The sequence below is a fragment of the Heteronotia binoei genome, chromosome 13 (assembly GCF_032191835.1).
Source record: "Heteronotia binoei isolate CCM8104 ecotype False Entrance Well chromosome 13, APGP_CSIRO_Hbin_v1, whole genome shotgun sequence".
In the NCBI taxonomy this organism is placed as follows: domain Eukaryota; kingdom Metazoa; phylum Chordata; class Lepidosauria; order Squamata; family Gekkonidae; genus Heteronotia; species Heteronotia binoei.
In genome coordinates this window covers 69,725,468-69,745,660 of record NC_083235.1, presented here as the reverse complement: position 1 = coordinate 69,745,660, position 20,193 = coordinate 69,725,468, and the positions used below count along the sequence as shown (strand labels likewise).

Below are 20,193 nucleotides of genomic sequence, written 5' to 3'. Positions count from 1 at the left end.
TGAGCGTGGGAAAATGCAGCACAAAGGAGCTGGTTCTCAGCTTAGATTGACAGGTGAATCTCAAGCAAGGAATACAAGCTGTTGAGTCATTTGAATAAATGGATTGGGTGCCTGCTTCGTAAGAACTCCACCACAGGGCTGTACATGAAAAAAGTCATATCCCTCTTGAGCTTGTGTTGCCTGCACTGGGGTGTCTGTACTCCGACATGTTAACAAGAAACCAAGAGACCAAAATGCATGCATTCGGAGCAAACGGAGGCAATGGGCCACTGAGAACAGTTACTCTCCTCCTGTGGGATTCCCTGGTTGTGTACGGGGGTTTGTTTACTCAGGATAATATGCCTGAATTAAGTCTCTCAATCCCTGATCTTGTGGAAAGCCCCATGGTAGCTTAGGGAATCATGGGATACAAGGGTCCTTTTCAGAAGTTCTCTTTCCAGCACCATCTCTTGCTGATGACATGTAAGTCTACTTTGCCCATTACAGACAGTTGACACACCATGTACACAGATGCAACGCTCCCTCTAAGCTGTGAAGTTTTGTGAGCTACTGCATAAATTATGTTTGCTCTGGGGCCAGTTTTCCTCAGCTAAGACAAAAATATGTGAACTGGAAGCTAAAAAATGGTGAGCCAGCTCACACTAACTCAGCTTAGAGGGAACGGTGGGGAGGGACGGTGGCTCAGTGGTAGAGCATCTGCTTGGGAAGCAGAAGGTCCCAGGTTCAATCCCTGGCATCTCCAGAAAAGGGTCCAGGCAAATAGGTGTGAAAAACCTCAGCTTGAGACCCTGGAGAGCCACTGCTGGTCAGGGGAGGGATGGTGGCTCAGTGGTAGAGCATCTGCTTGGGAAGCAGAAGGACCCAGGTTCAATCCCTGGCATCTCCCAAAAACGGGTCCAGGCAAATAGGTGTGAAAAACCTCAGCTTGAGACCCTGGAGAGCCGCTGCCAGTCTGAGTAGACAGTACTGACTTTGATGGACCAAGGGTCTGGTTCAGTATAAGGCAGCTTCATATGCAGGAGGGACGGTGGCTCAGTGGCAGAGCATCTGCTTGGGAAGCAGAAGGTCCCAGGTTCAATCCCTGGCATCTCCAGAAAAGGGTCCAGGCAAATAGGTGTGAAAAACCTCAGCTTGAGACCCTGGAGAGCCACTGCTGGTCAGGGGAGGGATGGTGGCTCAGTGGTAGAGCATCTGCTTGGGAAGCAGAAGGACCCAGGTTCAATCCCTGGCATCTCCCAAAAACGGGTCCAGGCAAATAGGTGTGAAAAACCTCAGCTTGAGACCCTGGAGAGCCACTGCCAGTCCGAGAAGACAATACTGACTTTGATGGACCAAGGGTCTGGTTCAGTATAAGGCAGCTTCATATGTTCATATATGAACACTACACAGATGGTATATTTTGTAAAGTGAGCGCACTTTTTACAGCATACACAAGTATGTATATGCAGTTAAAAAATGCCCATCTCATGTTTATGGTTTATCCCACTTGTGCGTCTGCCGATTTGCACAGCAAAAGACATTTTAGAAGGACTTGGATTAAAAACGTTTACTCGGAATCAGGTGTCCAAACCAATTTTTTTTAAAACGATGGAATGTTCACAAGAAGGACTCACATCTACAGAATAAATGGTAACCTATGATGACGCATCAAACATTGTCTGTACTTGGGCAGGGGGACTTGCGCCAGGCTTATTAGGTGGCAAGGCAGGTGAGTTTGGACGGTTGAGAGTTGGTGGGAAAGGAGAATGATGTATGCTACTTTGGGTTCCTGCTGGAGGGAGTGGTGGAGTGTAAATGAAATAAATTGGGGGAGGTTTGCTGTTGATGATTTGTTGGTGGATTCAGAGCCTTGAAAATTGAAGAAATATGGGAAAGTTCGGGTGCATGATTGGTGTAGTGGTTAAGTGTGCGGACTCTTATCTGGGAGAACCGGGTTTGATTCCCCACTCCTCCACTTGCACCTGCTAAAATGGCCTTGGGTCAGCCATAGCCCTGGCAGAGGTTGTCCTTGAAAGGGCAGCTGCTGGGAGAGCCCTCTCCAGCCCCACCCACCTCACAGGGTGTCTGTTGTAGGGGGAGAACCGGGTTTGATTCCCCACTCCTCCACTTGCACCTGCTGGAATGGCCTTGGGTCAGCCATAGCTCTGGCAGAGGTTGTCCTTGAAAGGGCAGCTGCTGTGAGAGCCCTCTCCAGCCCCACCCACCTCACAGGGTGTCGGTTGTGGGGGGAGAACTGGGTTTGATTCCCCACTCCTCCACTTGCACCTGCTGGAATGGCCTTGGGTCAGCCATAGCTCTGGCAGAGGTTGTCCTTGAAAGGGCAGCTGCTGTGAGAGCCCTTTCCAGCCCCACCCACCTCACAGGGTGTCTGTTGTGGGGGAGGAAGAGAAAGGAGATTGTAGGCCGCTCTGAAGCTGTGTCCTTGAAAGGGCAGCTGCTGTGAGAGCCCTCTCCAGCCCCACCCACCTCACAGGGTGTCTGTTGTAGGGGGAGAACTGGGTTTGATTCCCCACTCCTCCACTTGCACCTGCTGGCATGGCCTTGGGTCAGCCATAAGCTCTGGCAGAGGTTGTCCTTGAAAGGGCAGCTGCTGTGAGAGCCCACTCCAGCCCCACCCACCTCACAGGGTGTCTGTTGTGGGGGGAGAACTGGGTTTGATTCCCCACTCCTCCACTTGCACCTGCTGGAATGGCCTTGGGTCAGCCATAGCTCTGGCAGAGGTTGTCCTTGAAAGGGCAGCTGCTGTGAGAGCCCTCTCCAGCCCCACCCACCTCACAGGGTGTCTGTTGTGAGGGGAGAAGACATAGGAGATTGTAAGCCGCTCTGAGTCTCTGATTCAGGGAGAAGGGCGGGATATAAATCTGCAATTCTTCTTCTTCTTCTTCTTCTGATATCATGTTCCACTTTTCCCCCACTGCACTGCAGAAGTATCCAATTGTGTCATTTGACATAGCAAGGGGAGTTGTGGGGTATTACTCATCACGATGTGGAATTTTGATTTGATCTTTCATTTTATATGTCAGGGTATAATCACATGAATCAATTGTGAAGAGAGGGGGAAAGAAAGGAATCGTGAAGATAGGCATTTTGTGCAATGAAACCGGAGTCAGAGACTGAGAAGTGCATCGTGCTCTGATCCTGCTTTGTCAGATGAATAGGACCGGGGCTTTTTTTTTTTTGTAGAAAAAGCCCAGCAGGAGCTCATTTGCATATTAGGCCACACACCCCGATGCCAACCCAGCGGGGACTGCGTTCCTGTACGTTCCTGCTCAAAAAACCAACTCTCGCCATCCAAACTCGCCTGCCTTGCCACCTAATAAGCCTGCCATAAGTCCCCCTGCCCAAGTACAGACATGGTTGGATGCTTCATCATATGTTACCATTTATCCTGTAGACGATGAGTCATTCGCTTGGCTTATTTGACCTGAGATTTCTGTTAGCAGCAGCCTGCTCGATCAGCTTAGCAGCAGCAGTCAAAACGTGTATAGAAATTCAGAAAAACTAGTTAGCTTCTAAGGTACCATTGGGTAGTTAGGTATTTCTGCTGCTTCAAAATTAAGACTGCTACTGTTAAAGCATTACAGTTGTGGAGCAGTGATTGGCGCATGTGATTATTCCATAAGGATGTCAGGTCAATGTTGGAAAATACCTGGGACCTTTTGGGGGTGGATCTGGAAAGGGAGGTGTTTGGGGAGGTGTCTCAGCAGGGTACAATGCCAAAGAGTCCACCCTTCAAAGCAGCCATTTTCTCCAGGGGAGCTGATCTCCGCCAGCTGAAGATCAGTTGTAAAAGTGGGAGATCTCCAGGCCCCGCCTGGAGGCTGGCAACCGTATATAGTCCAGCACTTCTCAAATGCAGGGGATAGTGAGTTCAGTAGATTTTATCTCCTGTATTCTAAATTTTCGTTTGTTTTTTTACAAAGCGTCTTGTGCAGTCTGAACTATGTCCTACGGGCACTCTGTCGTGTTATTTGGTTTGACTAGTTTTTTGTTGTGGTGCAGGTTTTAACTGTCTGTGTGAGGAGAAGCAGCTGCCTGCAGGAGCCCAGAGAGGAAGCCTAAAGAGAGAGCACAGAGCCGTGTCCTACACCAGCATAGCCTCTAGGGAGAGCACTGTAGAGCAGTCACTCAAAGAATTAGGACACAATAGTAGTAAGTGCAGGAGAATCGCATTTAGAAAGAATCAGAGTATGACATAGTATGAAATTGTAATTTCATGTTCCCTGAAAATGATTCTGTAAGTTTTCTTTTCAAGTCAGTAGAAATGGCAGATGCACTTCATAACACATCTTTTAAAATCTCTTGTTCTCAGGCGATTATTGCTATTGTAATTTTTTTTTTTTTTTTGCTTCACCTTTCTTTTATATGTAAGATTACTAATTTGCTCACTTGGATAAAACTTGAGATGTTTCTACCATGCGTTGTATTATAATGATTACCGCTTTTTCTGTCGCATTATGTTTCTTCATGTCAAAGGCAATTCAGAATGAACCCAAAACTAATGCAGAATACACTGCATTGTGTGTATCTTTTCTTCCTAGACTTTATGAATGTTTACTACCAGATCCGTTCCAGTCAGTTGGATCGTTCTATCAAAGGACTAAAGGAACACTTCCGGAAGAACAGCTCTTCCTCAGGGGTCCCATATTCCCCTGCCATTCAGAACAAGAGGAAAGATACACCGACTAAGAAACCCATCAAGCGACCAGGTTGGTCCAGAATTGTAGATATCAGTCTTTCGTTACTATGATGGAAGAACTAGGTTTGGTAATTTCTGTTATGGGAACGGCAGTGTCTTGTGCTATTTAGTTCTAAGTTAGGTCTTTCTACGGATTTCCAGATATCCCTTAAATTCTACATGTGTACTATTTTTATCCTGTTTTGAGCACCTTAAGTTTTTGCTTTGTGAGTCTAGGCAGAAATATATATATTTTTTTAATTTGGCATTCTGAATTCTCAGAAGTGGCAAAAAGTTATTGGGCTATTTGGATGTAAGTGGGCTCTTGCTGTCCTCTGTTAATTCCTATGGCAAAGCTATAGCCGTGAACTGCAACTTCCATTTTTGTGTTCTGTCACAAGTAGCTTTAGTTAAAGAAATTGAAGCATTACGCAATGTGCGTGTGTGTGTAAAATGTCTGTACAACATTGCTTAAGGATAGGTGTGCTTGGTGGTGGTGAAAAGTGCCACCTGAATGCATTGAAAGGTTGAGCATTTTCTTGTAGAACTTCACACTGCCATCTGACGGTGATGTAGTGACATAGCTAACTTAAACACTTCCCCTTGCTGAACTAGAGTCACCATAAATGCTCAACGGAGCGAGAGCTGACATCTCTAGGACTCCTAGGGTTTATCACTTCTTATGACGTTCAAAAGATTCTCTCTGTAGGTGTATACTCTTTCTTTCTTTCTTTCTTTCTTTCTTTCTTTCTTTCTTTCTTTCTTTCTTTCTTTCTTTCTTTCTTTCTTTCTTTCTTTCTTTCTTTCTTTCTTTCTTTCTTTCTTTCTTTCTTTCTTTCTTTCTTTCTTTCTTTCTTTCTTTCTTTCTTTCGATTTGTATCCCGCCCTTCCCACCGAAGTGGCTCAGGGTGGCTTACAGCATATAAAATCTAACATAGGTTTGGCTTTAAAACATCAATTAGCAGCAGTTTAAAACAGTAAGTTAATAAAACATAAAACATAAAAACCAGCGGTCTGTAAACTACCTGTTTCATTATTTGTGACATGTTGCTGATCTTCAGATGCAGTGAATTTAGCTATGAATATTACCAAAAGAGTTAATGTTTGCCAGAGAACAGTAGTTAGATCAGCTGTTCTATACTGGTAGATTCTTGTATTCTTGTTGGTCAGCAAACAGTACTAGAATTTGTGGGGGGAAATTGAGTTGATATATGGTATGAAACTGAGAACTGTAAATGTCCTTCACGTGTACAGAGTAAATAGATTTGTAGAGAAATCAGAGATGTTATTATGGAGCAGCATACGGCATATTGTAATGGTGTTTTTGTTTGTTGTTGTTTTTTTTTATAATCCTATGAATGGCAGTCCTCATCCCAGGTAAAGTGTGCACTATGTGTTCCTTCTGCAGCTTGACAGACCTTACTATACCTCTGTATGCAAAGATACCATTGCAGGCCTATTACTGCTGCTAGCTTGGCATATTCCGAGGGGATATCTGCCCATGGTGACCTTTCTTGGTATGGGACGCACTCAATATTGTCCCTGTGTCCTGGAGTTCTTCCTGAAAGCTGACAGTCTTGAGAGCACAGGAGATATGAAGCAATATGTTTAAATTAAAACCAAGTTTGTGGGTGCCTTGGTTACATTGTGAGAATTTTAGCCTTCTCTGGGATAGAAACACACTTAAATATGAAGATTTACTTTTCTGATAATGGCATAATTGCCTCCCCAACCCTGAGGCCCAAAATGTTGTTTTGACTAAAGTATGAAAGAGAGTGAATGCATTCTACTCAATCCCCGTTTTTGAAGCCAAAGGATCAGTAGAGGGATGCGGATTGGCAAGGGCAGTCCTGTGGACCAAATAAGTTACTTGATACACATCTTTAAAGAACTTCGTAATATTTGGTAAGTGCTTTTCCATAGCACTTACAATGCAAAACTGAATGAAATAATTGCTTGCCTGCATCCTGGATGTGATAAAATCTACTGGTTATCGGACCTGGTGTGTTGCACAGAAACCTGTAAGATGATCGTTCTGAGCCAATACTGTGCGTTTGAAATAGATCTGCAATGAAGCAGAGCCATTTTGAAGAAATAACGGCAGATAATTATGTCTTCATAATTCTGTGGCCAGCAGGGACTCTCAGTTTATTTCCTAGACGTTATTCAGCTTTCAAGGGCAGCTCTAGAGACTAAATTCTAACAGCTCCAACAAAATTGTCGCTCTTGGTTTCTTTTGTTGGAGTTAATCATCCCTTATTTTATCTTTTTTTTATCTGTCTTGAATGATGAGCAGGGAAACAACTCTTCATTATTTCTGTGTCATCGCTTGACAAATTTGCTTTAAATTCCCTTCCTCTTGGCCAACTTTAAGCTTGTGGGTTGTGTGCTGTGGTTCTAAGGGAAAGGGTATTTCTGCACTATGCTGCTATTTTAATCCTGTGCACCGAGTGAGTAAAATGGTCACGGCATCCACCTTCTTCCTTGGGGCAATGCTGCAAAGTTATCCTATGTAAGTGGTCATTAGCAGAACATAGCCGAAGGTGGGAAGAGCTTACTGTTTTTCTTGTCTATGTATCCATATGCTCTGGTGCTGCATACCTGTGCAACTTGCTTTTAGCCGCAGCACCTGCTTAGAGGCCCTTTCAGCAACATTTGTGGATCATTGAAGCATTATCCGCATTTAGGGAAGTTTCTAGTGCACAAGTATTGCAAACTGAAATGCCTACTGGCTTCTAGGGGTTTTGGAATGGATGAGCAAGATGCCAGACTAGGGGCAGAACAATCCAGAAGTTTAGGTTTTTCTTCATTTCAGGAGCCGAGTTGACAGACAGGTTCTAAAAGAAGACACAATCCTGCTGGTGGTTTTTTAGGAATAGGCTTTGAAGCCATTACATAAATAGAATTCTCTTAACAATGCATTCTGGAAAGACGTCCCTAAAAAGTGACTTCTTATAAGGCAGTAGGTCAAGAGAAATGCAAGAGAAGCCGAAGTAAAGTGGCATCTAAGTGACATCCATGCGTTGCCTTGACTGTCTCAGAATAAACAGAATTCTTTGTTAACCCCAACTTCTTGTTAAGAGGGCATACCCATAGAATTTGGTGTCTGCCTATTTATCCCTTCTTGCCCAGTCCATGCTGCAAATAGTCTAAATTTCTTCTTGTCCGTCCCTTTGTTGGTGGAGTCATAACTTGCCGCAATTCATCACTGGGTGGATATATTGTTCTTCTTGAGGGCCTGCGAAGAGTAACTGCTTTGAGACCAGCTGCATCAGTATCCCATTCTTGCTTTCCCCGTTAGATCACCTTGGATGCGATGCCTTCATTAGTAACTGCCATGCCGCCTCCCTTGGTTCAGAAGTACCTAATGGGGGAAATAAACCGAGAACAAAAAAGGCATTTCAGTTTCCAACAGAATCTATCAAGGCCTAATTAGGATGCTAAGTGCTTTGCTCTTCAGTGTCACTGGATTAATACCCAGCAGCACTTGGTGCCTCTGAAAGTAAACATGGCTAATTGTTCTTATGCAAATTTCAGGCGGATGTTGAGCCATGCAGTTCCCTTATCTGCAGAGAGCACGGAGGACTAACGCTGCAGATCTTGTCTTGGGAATATTTCAGACCAAGGCCTGCCACGTATACAGTCGCTAGACTCATTTTGATGTTACCAACTAAAAGAAGGCCATTTTCAGTAATGGCACCTTTCCCCAGAACATGCTAGCTTTCTGAATGATGTTTACTATGACAAAGGTCAACAAAGAAATTTGACATCCTAGTTCAACAAAGTATTACTAATTCTTCCTGACAAGGTTTTTTTTTTTTTTTTTTGAGCAGGAATACACAGGAACGCAGTTCTGGCTGTTCTTGACATCAGGGGGTGTGGCCTAACATGCAAATGAGTTTCCGCTGGGCTTTTTCTAAAAAAAAAAAGCGCTGTGCAAAACAGTGGTGATGTCGGGGTGTGGCCTAATATGCAAACGAGTTCCTGCTGGGCTTTTTCTACAAAAACCAGCCCTGCTTCCTGATATCATAAAATGGCCTGTGTTAATTGCAGGTTTCAAAATTCTTAAAAAGAGGTTTCAGAATTTTGCAAGGGAGGGTTTTTTTTAAAGCTATAGTGTAGTCAAACTGTTATCTGCTAGTGTTCCTTTAGGAAACACAGCCCATCATAACAGGACTACCTCTGAGCTGTTTCTTGGCTTTGGTACTGCTTCATTCTAACAAAGATACGCATAGGGAATATAAAGCAGTTATTGTAGTTCTCTGCGATACTTTGCAAATGTAATTATTGGTCTTATACTTCCTAGCAATTTAGATTTTAATTGGAGTTGACCCTTGTAAAGGAGGTTCAGTGCTTACTGTATTAAGTACTCTACTTAGGGATCACCAATGTTTTTGACAAACCATATGACCCCCCCCCCCCCCGCCAAGTATTTTTAAATTATTTTGTAATAGTTTAGACAATAAACTTTGTCTGATTAGGCACTGAAAGCCAACTGTTAACATTCTTACCTATTCCTTTAAAAAATTCCAGAGGTGTCTGGCTGTAGAAAGATTCTGGCTCTGCCGTCATTCTTGTTGTCGTTGGCTAGGATGAATAATGTGGCCATATTGTTGCACTGACCAAACCCATTTGGAGAAATTTGCTGCCTCAGCTGTTTCCCCAAATAGTCGCTCTGCTGATTTACTACCTACAGTGTACATCAGGAGCTGTGTTTGCCTTCTCCGGGTTTGAAAAGTTTGGGGCCAGATATTCTTCACTTCAGTACAGGGTACCAGAGATGCTTACTACAAAGAATAAGACAATCATATATTGCAGCGAGGAGTCCCTGATCTACCATTATTCTGGTAGACTACATGAAGTGTAATTGCTCCGCAATGTTGTACGCGGCAGTTTTGATAGTTTTTATTAATATGTTTGAGCTGATCTTGTATCTCAATAAACTGAACTGAACTAGTCTAAATGATGTATACTGTACTGTGGCCTTTTGAAACAGCAAAGTGCCGATGATGTTGGAACCACAAAATGCAAGCTGTTTTTTTTTTTAAGTGATGTGGGTTTTTTTTTTTCCAGTTTGTTCATTTGTTTTGTCTTTTTCCATTGGGAAAGTCATAAAACTCCTCCTGTCTCTCCCAAATGTTCAGTTCCGTGATTGTATGCCTCATATACAAACCAATGCCTGCCCTCTGGGGTGTCCATCTGAGTGTGCATACATGTGCTCTTGACTCTTTTATTTTGCTTTGGTGCATGTTCACTAATTGTTTCGTGTAAAACTGAGCTTTGTTTCGTAGATGATGTTTTAACTCTCTTTTGTGCTTTTTTCAGTGTCTCATAGTTGCAGTATCCTGTTTCAGAGGGGGAGGGCTTGGGGGGGGGGAATCTGTGGTTGATTTTCATTTATACGGAAGAACAGAGTCCCTGAATAGGTGGGGGAGGGTGCAACTTGACCTCTGTCATCCTCCTTTTAATTCTTTTGTTAGGAAAAGACAGTGAAACAGAGACGGGTTATGCAATTAGCTCTATCGCTATTAGTTGCTATTGTCTGTGACTCTCAGAGGTGCTAATCCTGTTCTGTAAAATCTTTTGTTGAAATCCCACCTTTCCCACAGTGAGAATGCTCAGAAACAACAAACGGTTTTGTAAGTTAGATGTCCCTCCCCTATATGGGCATGAATGATTGACTAGACGCTGTTGCTGACAGCAGTTCTTCAACATAGAGCAGGGGTCCTCAAACTTTTTAAATAGGGGGCCAGTTCACTGTCCCTCAGACTGTTGGAGGGCCGGACTGTTGTGGTGGCTGCCGTTACTGTACAAGGCCGCGGGCTGTCAGTTCTCCGTCTTCTGCATCTCTCTCCCTTCCCCACACCACACACCCCGGCCTGGGAACTCACCTCACCTCAGTATCACCTCACACTCTGTCTCCGCCGCCTCAGCCCAGTGCTGGAAGTGTGCGTTGCTAACGCGAGTTTAGGTCGAACGTCACTTCCGGTCTGATTTTGCCATAACCCGGCGGGCCGCATAAACGTCCTCAGCGGGCTGCATCTGGCCCGCGGGCCGTAGTTTGAGGACCCCTGACATAGAGTCTCAAATCTGCTGTGAAGTGTGGGGAACACAATTCCTTTTGCTTAAGATAAATTTCTAGTCCTTATAGTAATGGAACAAAATGAGTACACTTGTGCAGTTTGCGCTAAACATGCAGGGGATTGTGTAGGGGCTTCCGGCATTCAGCGGGTGGCAGTGTGTCACACAGCACGAGGCCATTTCCTTCTCTGTGCTTTGCTATGCTTGGCATTCTACAAGGTCCCTGTGCTGTTGCTTCATTTAAAAAGAAACAATGAAAATCCTGAAAACCATCACCCTCAGATAACATTGGAAGCTTTCCTCAAGGAGTTACGAATATACTGTGACTAACAGGAGACAAACTTTCCATATTATGGGATACCTAATCATTTGTAGTCCTCCTGACTTGGACAGCTCAGGGTAACCTGAACTTGTCAGATCTCAGAGGCTAAGTACATCAGCCTTGGTTAGTATTTGGATGGGAGACCACCAAGGAAGTCCAGCGTTGCTATGCAGAAGTTGGCAACGGCAAGCCACCTCTGAACATCTCTTGCCTTGAAAACCCTATGGGGTCACCATAAGCCCAGGAGATCATGTCCCAGGCTTGTGCCCAGATCTCAAGGGGAATGTAGCCTTTGAAGGAGGGGTTTAGTAAGCAATGGCAAGCCACCTCTGAACATCTCTTGCCTTGAAAACCCTATGGGGTCACCATAAGCCCAGGAGATCATGTCCCAGGCTTGTGCCCAGATCTCAAGGGGAATGTAGCCTTTGAAAGAGGGGTTTAGTAAGCAATCCAGTGATGCAGGCAGTTGCTGCTTATGACATTACAGTCACTCCATCGCTCCTGCAGCGTATGGAAGAGGTTTTCCCATAGCACACTCCTCCTGTATCTGTAGTGTCTACAGAATGTATTATTTATACAACACAGAATTTTAGAGCTCTCTGACAATAAGACAAGAAAGGAGAGAACTGTGTTGCTATTGTTCAGTTCAGTTCATTATTGCACATTTATTTATTTCGATAATTTGTTTTCTGCCTCTCCAGAGACCTACTGAAAGTTATTCACAAACTAGAAACGATTAAAAATACAATTATAAAAACAGATGACATAAATACTGTGAACAACAAAACAAGCCATTAAGAACAATCATTTAGTCAGTGCACCAATGCAGAACAATCATTTAGCTGCCTTAAAAAAATTAGAATCCCTCAGTTTAAAAAGCCTGGGTAAAAAGAAATGTTTTGGCCTAGTGCCTAAAAGACAAGGATGATGATATTGGATTTATATCCCGCCCTCCACTCCAAATCTCAGAGTCTCAGAGCGACTCACAATCTTCTTTATCTTCCTCCCCCACAACAGACACCCTGTGAGGTGGGTGGGGCTGGAGAGGGCTCTCACAGCAGCTGCCCTTTCAAGGACAGAGGCTCAGAGTGGCCTACAATCTCCTTTCCCTTCCTCCCCCACAACAGACACCCTGTGAGGTGGGTGGGGCTGAGAGGACTCTCACAGCAGCTGCCCTTTCAAGGACAACCTCTGCCAGAGCTACGGCTGACCCAAGGCCATTCCAGCAGCTGCAAGTGGAGGAGTGGGGAATCAAACCCGGGTCTCCCAGATAAGAGTCCGCACACTTAGCCACTACACCAAACAATAAGACAGGCACCAGGCAAGCATATTAAAACTTGATTACAATAATATTGCTGGAATTATTTTGCTTTGCTTTGTATTCACTGACCCCCTCCCCCCCAAAGAGCCAGTTTGGTGTAGTGGTTAAGTGTGCGGACTCTTATCTGGAAGAACCGGGTTTGATTCCACACTCCTCCTTTGCACCTGCTAGCATGGCCTTGGGTCAGCAATAGCTCTGGCAGAGGTTGTCCTTGAAAGGGCAGCTGCTGTGAGAGCCCTCTCAGCCCCACCCACCTCACAGGGTGTCTGTTGTGAGGGAGGAAGGTAAAGGAGATTGTGAGCCGCTCTGAGACTCTTCGGAGTGGAGGGCAGGATATAAATCCAATGTCTTCTTCTTCTTCAAATCTTAAACATGTTGCTAAGGCAAGGGATTTCAGTGGCTTTAGCAGCGTGTGGAACCAAACTGATGTTTGAAGTGAGAGAGCCTCATTTTCTCAAAGGGAGCATGCCGTTTGGCTATATGCCTTCTCTAAGGGTCCAGTGAATGTGACTTCCTGTGCACTTGTGAGTTTGTACCTGTAGACTGAGCATTCTCACTGTTAGCCAGCACTATCGTGTTGTGATTTGGTGACCAGGCCCTGGTGGAGGGTTGCTTTGTGTTTTGTTTCTCTCATTCATTTCCAAGGTCTCTTTGTCTCTCCTCTCTCGTGATTCTGGTGACAGGCACGATCCGTAAGGCTCAGAATCTTCTGAAACAGTATTCTCAGCAATGTCTAGATGGGAAAAAGGGGGCCTCTAACCTCATTCCTATGGAAGGTAATCACTTCTCTCATTCTTTCACTCTTGGGGTCTAAGGTGGGTACTGGTCTGTCTTTGGTGTGCAAAGCTTCTGTTAGTCGTTACTTCTGCTGCTGAGAGAATATTCACAGCTTGAATAAATATTCCAGCTTCTTTGGGACTTGAAACAGCACACTAATCAAGAGTAGTGGGTACAAAAGGCAACAGTCGACTTCTTTGAAGAATGGCAAGCCATGTAACTTCGATCAATCTAAGCTGAGGTTTAACCGGCTAACAGAAGTTCTGCTGTGTCTTGGTGACCTTTCCCTCTATTTCTGTACTTGTTCACTTCTTCAGGATACTTCTAGAAATGCCATCCTTGGTCAGGTTAGAATTATTAGCCAAAGGTCCAACTTTCTGCTGTCTGTTCCTCCTCCAGGGGAAGATCTACTGAAATAAAGTCAGCAGTGTTGAAATTAGGGTTCCTCTTGTTTGGATCATGTTTTTATCTTTGGTGTTCTAAGAAGGGACGGTAGATAGAGTTGCCAGCAAAACATTTGTAAGCTTCTGATTAACAAGCAAATAAAACCTGAAGTGACAGGCCCCCATGCTGACATAGTCCTCGATAAACTACTTCTGTTAATGCCCGCTGACATCTCACTAGGTCATGAGCATGATTTACGCGTTAAACACCTTTCCGATACCCTGACTGACAAGCATGGGCTGGCTGTGGGTAAGTATCATATCAAAACTTAAACTGGCTAACCTTAATAATGTTTCACTGTTTACTGGGGTATATTCTGAGTTCTAGGCGAAGACTTGGTCAGAAATGGCATGTGTGATACCTTTAAATTGTGTAAGGATTTTGGTGATTCCCTATTCTTATTCTTGCGAGTCCAAAAGTCAGACTGGGGACTAACGGGGTCAGCATGGATGGTACAATCCAAATGTCGTTGCATAAAATTTCTATGCTAACGAGTACATCTCCCTTTTCCACCCTTTAATGCCACAATGCTAAACCACCCATAAAGAGTACAGCCACCTGGACAGATGTTAGCTAGCTCCTTAGGGTTGCCAGGTCTCACCTTTGTTCTGGTGGGGGAAGTTTCTGCGTGTGTGGCGCAATGATATCACCTGGAAGTGACATCATTGCGTCGGGGACACCGACTGAGCTCTTTGGGGGTGGGCATTCCCCCACTGGCAAGCTCTTTGCTAGCAGGTTGGGGGGCCGAAACCAAAGAAAACTCCATCTCCAGTGGGAGGCTGAGAACTCTATAGCTCCTTCACAACACTGTTCATAGCTATGAGCACCTTCGACTCTTTCACTTTAGTGACACTTATTCTGGGTTTCTTGTCACATAATTATCTATAATAGTCCCGAACAGCCGAGGATAGCCTGATTTCATCAGATCTCAGAAGCTAAGCAGAGTCAGCTGTGGTTAGTATTTGGATGGGAGACCACAAAGGAATACCAGGTTTGCTACGCAGAGGCAGGAAGTAATAAACTACTTCTGAACATCTCTTGCTTTAAAAACCCTACAGGGTCACCATAAGTCAGATGTAACTTGATAGTAAAAAAAACTATAAGTAATTTTCCTCAGCTGTTTAGTTAGGGATGGAAGTGTGGTGGTTAACTTTTCAGGGCCACAGGAATTTGAGCAGATAAAGCGTTGTACTGTGGCTCAGTGGTAGAGCATCTGCTTGGGAAGCAGAAGGTCCCAGGTTCAATCCCCGGCATCTCCAACTAAAAGGGTCCAGGCAAATAGGTGTGAAAAACCTCAGCTTGAGACCCTGGAGAGCCACTGCCAGTCTGAGAAGACAGTACTGACTTTGATGGACCAAGGGTCTGATTCAGTATAAGGAAGCTTCATATGGTCATATGTATATGTTCATGTTCATATGTTGTCACAAGGCCAATAAGAGAACACAAGAAGAATGGGAATTTTAAAAATCTCCCTAATTTCTTTGGATCCCATTTAGCATTTTATTTCAGACATGACTTGTATCTTCCCTCAGAATGGTAGAATACCCTTGCTTTGTGTTCTGGCAATAGATATATGTAACGTAAAATAGAAATCAGTTATTTCTCTCCATAATCATCCAGTCCAATACTTTAGATCTATCTCTGTTCAGACAAGCTGTGCTAGCCACTAGGCTGCATAGTACTGTTGAGTAAAGATGTTAATATGGTCCTTTCGATCAGAAGAAGTAATGTGCTGAAATCATGAAACTCTCTAGTAAAGCAGTAATATAAAGAAGCACTTCCTTGTCCCAGCAAAATGTCACTGAGTGGCAGCGCCTTTGTCTTGTGGAAGGTGATCCTTTGGTCTTCACTGTTGAATTTCAACACTTGATAAAGCAATAAACCCTCAAGCCAAAACCTTGTGTGACTTTAAACTAAACTTTATATAAAAATAAAGTGACTTTAAACTAAACATTATATAAAAGTTTAAACTAAACTTTATATAAACATTATATAAAAATAAAGTGACTTTAAACTAAACTTTATATAAAAATAAAGTAACTTTATATAAAAGTAAAGTAAATAAAGTAACTATATAAAAATATTGGTTAGTTAAAAAGGGGAGGGGGATAACAGCCCAGCCAGAAAAGACAGTTTGATTAGGTAACCCAGAAGGTTGGGAGGTGGGAAGTCTTTATAAAAACAGGCTGATATCTTAAAATATTCTCTGTGTGTGTCTCCCCCCCCCCCCCACACCATCTCAGACTTTTAGGTTACCTAATACAAAACAAAAGTACCTGTCTTTCTGGGCCATATTCAGATTTCTGTTGGGATGTTGTATATTATTGTTTCTGTATAAAAAAAAACCCTCCCTGTATCCTTGCCATGATACTTTTCTATGGCGATGGAGTGTTTAAGATGGAATAGCATTCATTCAGTGACTTTCTCCTCTCCCAGTTCAAAGTGGTATAGTCCAGCAGCAGATATATTGTGTAATTTTGCTGGTTGGACAGCTTGGCTATCAGATGCCAGACCAGAAAAGTTGCAGCTATAACATCTGCTGGAAAAGAAGACTCAGGTTGTGATATCTAACAATCCAGATAACTGGACGAATTGGTTGCCAGAGGAGGAATTACAGGAATCATGATAGTCTGGTGGGAAATTTTATAAGCTTCTGTCCTGGAAGAGAAAATAACACTTCTCCAAGCAGAAAAGCTATGTTATTTGGAGCATCACAGGTTATCCTGTTCAGCCATTCTGAGGTTTGAGAAAGATGGAGTTTTCTGGCACTTTGGAGGCATCCTGATTTATTGGCATGAAGTTCTTAAGGCCACATGCTACCTCATCGACTGAAGTATTTCCCCATGCTCTTGTGCATCATCATGGCATATGATGGAAGGGAGAGTGCCTTTAAATTACGACTCTGAACTCCCATTCTGAGCCACAAATTGTGGTGCACTGTTTATTTTAGGAATGAGATGTCAGGGAATTTAGATCCCATAAATAGGACAGTTCCATACCAGTAAGAATTTTGTTTCACCAGTTCTGCATTTAGTAATGAAAAACACTAGTGATGAAAATTTCCAGAAATAAATTGTGTTTCAGAAATGAATGCTGCCAGTTCAGAAGAATGTCCTGTCTCGTTAACAGAGGCTTAAGATGTTATTTACCAGGTGATGTTATTTTACCATCATGCTACAAGAAGCTTCAGCTTCCCATTTCTACACATTAAGCTTCTGTTAAAGTGACAGAACATTTTCTGCAGGTCTGTTGGCAACTTTAGTTGAGCTCATTTTCCAACCTCCCATATTTTATTTTAGCCTGTGACAATTAACCTTTGGATGAGCCATTATTCTCTCCCTTCCCCCCAACTTTCCCAAAGTGACCTTGTTCTGGGGAACAAGCAAAGAGAACAGCAGCCAGAGTATTTTTTCCAGCTGCTTGAAGGGCGCTTGGTGTAATTAGTCAACCGATCAAAGCCACCAAGTATTACACTGTCTTTCAGTTTGCAAAAATATGTTATAAGGATTGTGTACAACAAGGAAAAGAGCCCAATGTTCACACTGAAATGAGAAGCTTAATGCTGTGATTAGAGAATGTAGAACAGGGTTCCTAAATAATTAAGCCGTCAAACTGAAGAAAGAATTGAAACGTCATCAAAATCTAGAGAGACGTCTTTTTAAGAAAGCGGCTGCGTTGAAGCTACACTCCTCAGGAGCACCCACCTTGTAAATTTCAGTTGGACTATTTCCAAGTTTGGACTTATATCTTTTCATTTGGAGATGGGTTTTTTTGGCTCCTTGGGGTGCTCTGTTACTTTAAAAGGCCCTAGCACCGCCAGCCTCTGTCATTATTGTATTGCTTATTACGTGTTGTACATAATCCTTATATTTTTGCAAACTCAAAGACGGTGTAATATTTGGTGGCTTTGATCAGTAGAGTATTTTTTTCAGGCTGTTCCACTGAGGACTTTTACACAAGCTAGTAGCCTGAATCACCACCACAAAATCTGGGGACTCTGTTTCTTGTTTCTGTTGATTCATTGACTAGGACAAATGTAAAAACTACTGCATTAGCCTCAGCTGCTACATTCCCTCCTACCCCAGTAACTTGGTCAGTATGAAGAAAGTGTAGTAGGGGGAATCATTGGCAGATGAGGGTACATGAGAATGAGGGAGGTTCCCCATGATGGCGTCTGCGACGCAAGCTTTTCCCCATTCTTCAAAAATGCATGAAGGATTTCATCCATCACCAATTGCGTTACTGTGCATATGTTTTATTAAACGTTGTGTGTGTGTCGATATTGTGATATTTCTTGATCCAAATGTATGTTTAATTCCCAAATGATGAGCTACCTGGACAAGAGGGCGGAGCACAATTTCCTTTCTTGCAAACCAAGAGTTAATGAGCAGCATAGTTTGTCTTGGGTATGCTAATTGAGGAGAAAGCGGTGCAGGTTATTGTGTTCTGATTCACACTGATCCCTCATTTTTATTTTTATTTCCTTGGTAAGTTTGGGTCATGCCCTGTCAAGAAGAAAATGAAGAGCAGGGTTTTGTTTTTTTGGGGTTTTTTTAGCAGGAACACACAGGAATGCAGTCCCAGCTGGCTGGGCACCAGAGGCCTAATAGTGGCCTAATATGCAAATGAGTTCCTGCTGGGCTTATTCTACCAAAAAAGCCCTGATGAGGAGTATGAAGTGTCTAATTTCTATTACTAGATGTGCACACACCCTAGTTATATTTGTGCGGTTGACCATATGGGCAGGCAAATGCTATCAATCTGGGGTATGTATAAATATTATAAATTGAACACTTCTATGTAAATGTGGGCATATATATTTTTTTCACTTGCAACGAAACTGCACGGTTCTAGAGACGTGTTTATGTCATGTAGTGACAGCATGCTGCCATCTCTCTTACGTGTGTGTGCATTCCTCACAGGGAGAGATGACATGTTGGACGTGGAAATCGATGCGTACATCCACTGTGTGAGTGCCTTCATCAAACTGGCCCAAAGCGAGTACCAGCTGCTGACAGAAATAATCCCAGAACACCACCAGAAGAAGACATTTGACTCTCTCATTCAGGTCCTTTAAAACTAGTTTTGTGCTTTTTGCAAAACCCCAGGTTTATTGCCCTAACTTACTCAAGGTTTGCTTTTGCTGTAGGAATCATTAGACAACCTGATGATAGAGGGAGACAACATTGTCTCTGCAGCCCGGAAGGCCATCATACGCCATGATTATTCAGCTGTGTTGACTATTTTCCCTATCCTGAGGCACTTGAAGCATACTAAACCAGAATTTGATCAAGTTTTACAGGTAATCAGTTAATTGGTGAAGATCAGTGTTGCAAAATATGCTTTGCAGGATTGGGAATCAGGGCTTGGGCAGAATTTGTCAGCAACAGGGAACTGAAATGTCCATTCGTGGCAAGCAAGTAAAAGGTCAGTAACTAGGCACTGTATTTAGATGGAAGACAAGCATAACTGAAGATTTTAGAAGAAGATATTGAAGAAGATATTACATTTATATCCCGCCCTCCACTCCGAAGAGTCTCAGAGCGGCTCACAATCTCCTTTACCTTCCTCCCCCACAACAGACACCCTGTGAGGTGGGTGAGGCTGGAGAGGGTCTCACAGCAGTTGTCCTTTCAAGGACAACCTCTGGCAGAGCTATGGCTGACCCAAGGCCATTCCAGCAGGTGCAAGTGGAGGAGTGGGGAATCAAACCCGGTTCTCCCAGATAAGAGTCCGCACACTTAACCACTACACCAAACCCATCTCTTTAACTAGAGATGGGCATGAACCAAGAAATGAATTATGGTTTGAGCACAAGTTGAGCCAGTTTGTGGTTCATTTTGAATCCTTTTTGTTTGATATGAAATTATTAACTATTAAAACATTTAAAATTAAAAGATTAAATATTAAAAAATATTAAATTAAATATAAATAAAAACTGCCGCTGCAGCTTTTTAACCTAAATCATCAGGAAATGTATGCCAACCTGAATAACTAATGGCTTGACTTATCTAAAATAGCAGAGCAGAATTTCTTAGAAAAACAGTCCCATAGCAGAGGTGGTCCAGCTGTTGGTTCCGTTTGGCCTGACCTGATGGACAGATGGAAATTGGTACATGCTGTCCCCTGGAAAGAGCATTAAAATGAAGGAAATAATTCCTTGGTGATGTTAGTTTGATGTGTAAACCTTTCTATAATACCTGATTGGGGTCAGAGTTTTTGGCAAAAAAAGTTAGACTGATTTCCCACTCGCCTTACGCCACTCTCACGCTCCTCTTCTCAGCGGGGCTTCCGTCCGATTTCACACTATCTGCCCCGGGACTGCAACTAGGGTTGCCTTTTTTTGCGTGGCAAACAGAAACTGGTTTTTAGAGGTTTTTGTTTGCCGCACACAAAAAAGGCGACAAGAGTTGCAAACCTGGGGCAGACAGTGCAGTCGGAAGCCCAGATGAGAAGAGGAGCGTGAGAGTGGCGTAAGGTGAGTGGGAAATTGGTCTTCATGTTCTATAATGGTTGTGCATGGGAGCTAATAGGCACTGACGTCCTTGTAGCTTTGCGTTCTTGGATGAG

At 43.4% G+C, this 20,193-nt stretch overlaps 1 protein-coding gene across 11 annotated transcripts in view; it reads left to right on the top strand.

Moving 5' to 3' along the window:
• EXOC7 (exocyst complex component 7) overlaps positions 1-20,193 on the top strand; it is a 62,545-nt gene that overhangs the window by 17,767 nt on the left and 24,585 nt on the right. For 2 of the 11 annotated variants that reach the window (XM_060252013.1, XM_060252012.1), the window contains exons 6-10: positions 4,542-4,709; positions 13,086-13,178; positions 13,804-13,872; positions 18,546-18,691; positions 18,773-18,925. In XM_060252013.1, the coding sequence (XP_060107996.1) occupies positions 4,542-4,709; positions 13,086-13,178; positions 13,804-13,872; positions 18,546-18,691; positions 18,773-18,925 (629 nt within the window). Of the gene's footprint in view, positions 1-4,002; positions 4,153-4,541; positions 4,710-6,043; positions 6,056-13,085; positions 13,179-13,803; positions 13,873-18,545; positions 18,692-18,772; positions 18,926-20,193 lie in introns of all 11 variants that reach the window. The other 9 variants (XM_060252018.1, XM_060252015.1, XM_060252017.1 and 6 more) reach the window with 6 other exon arrangements.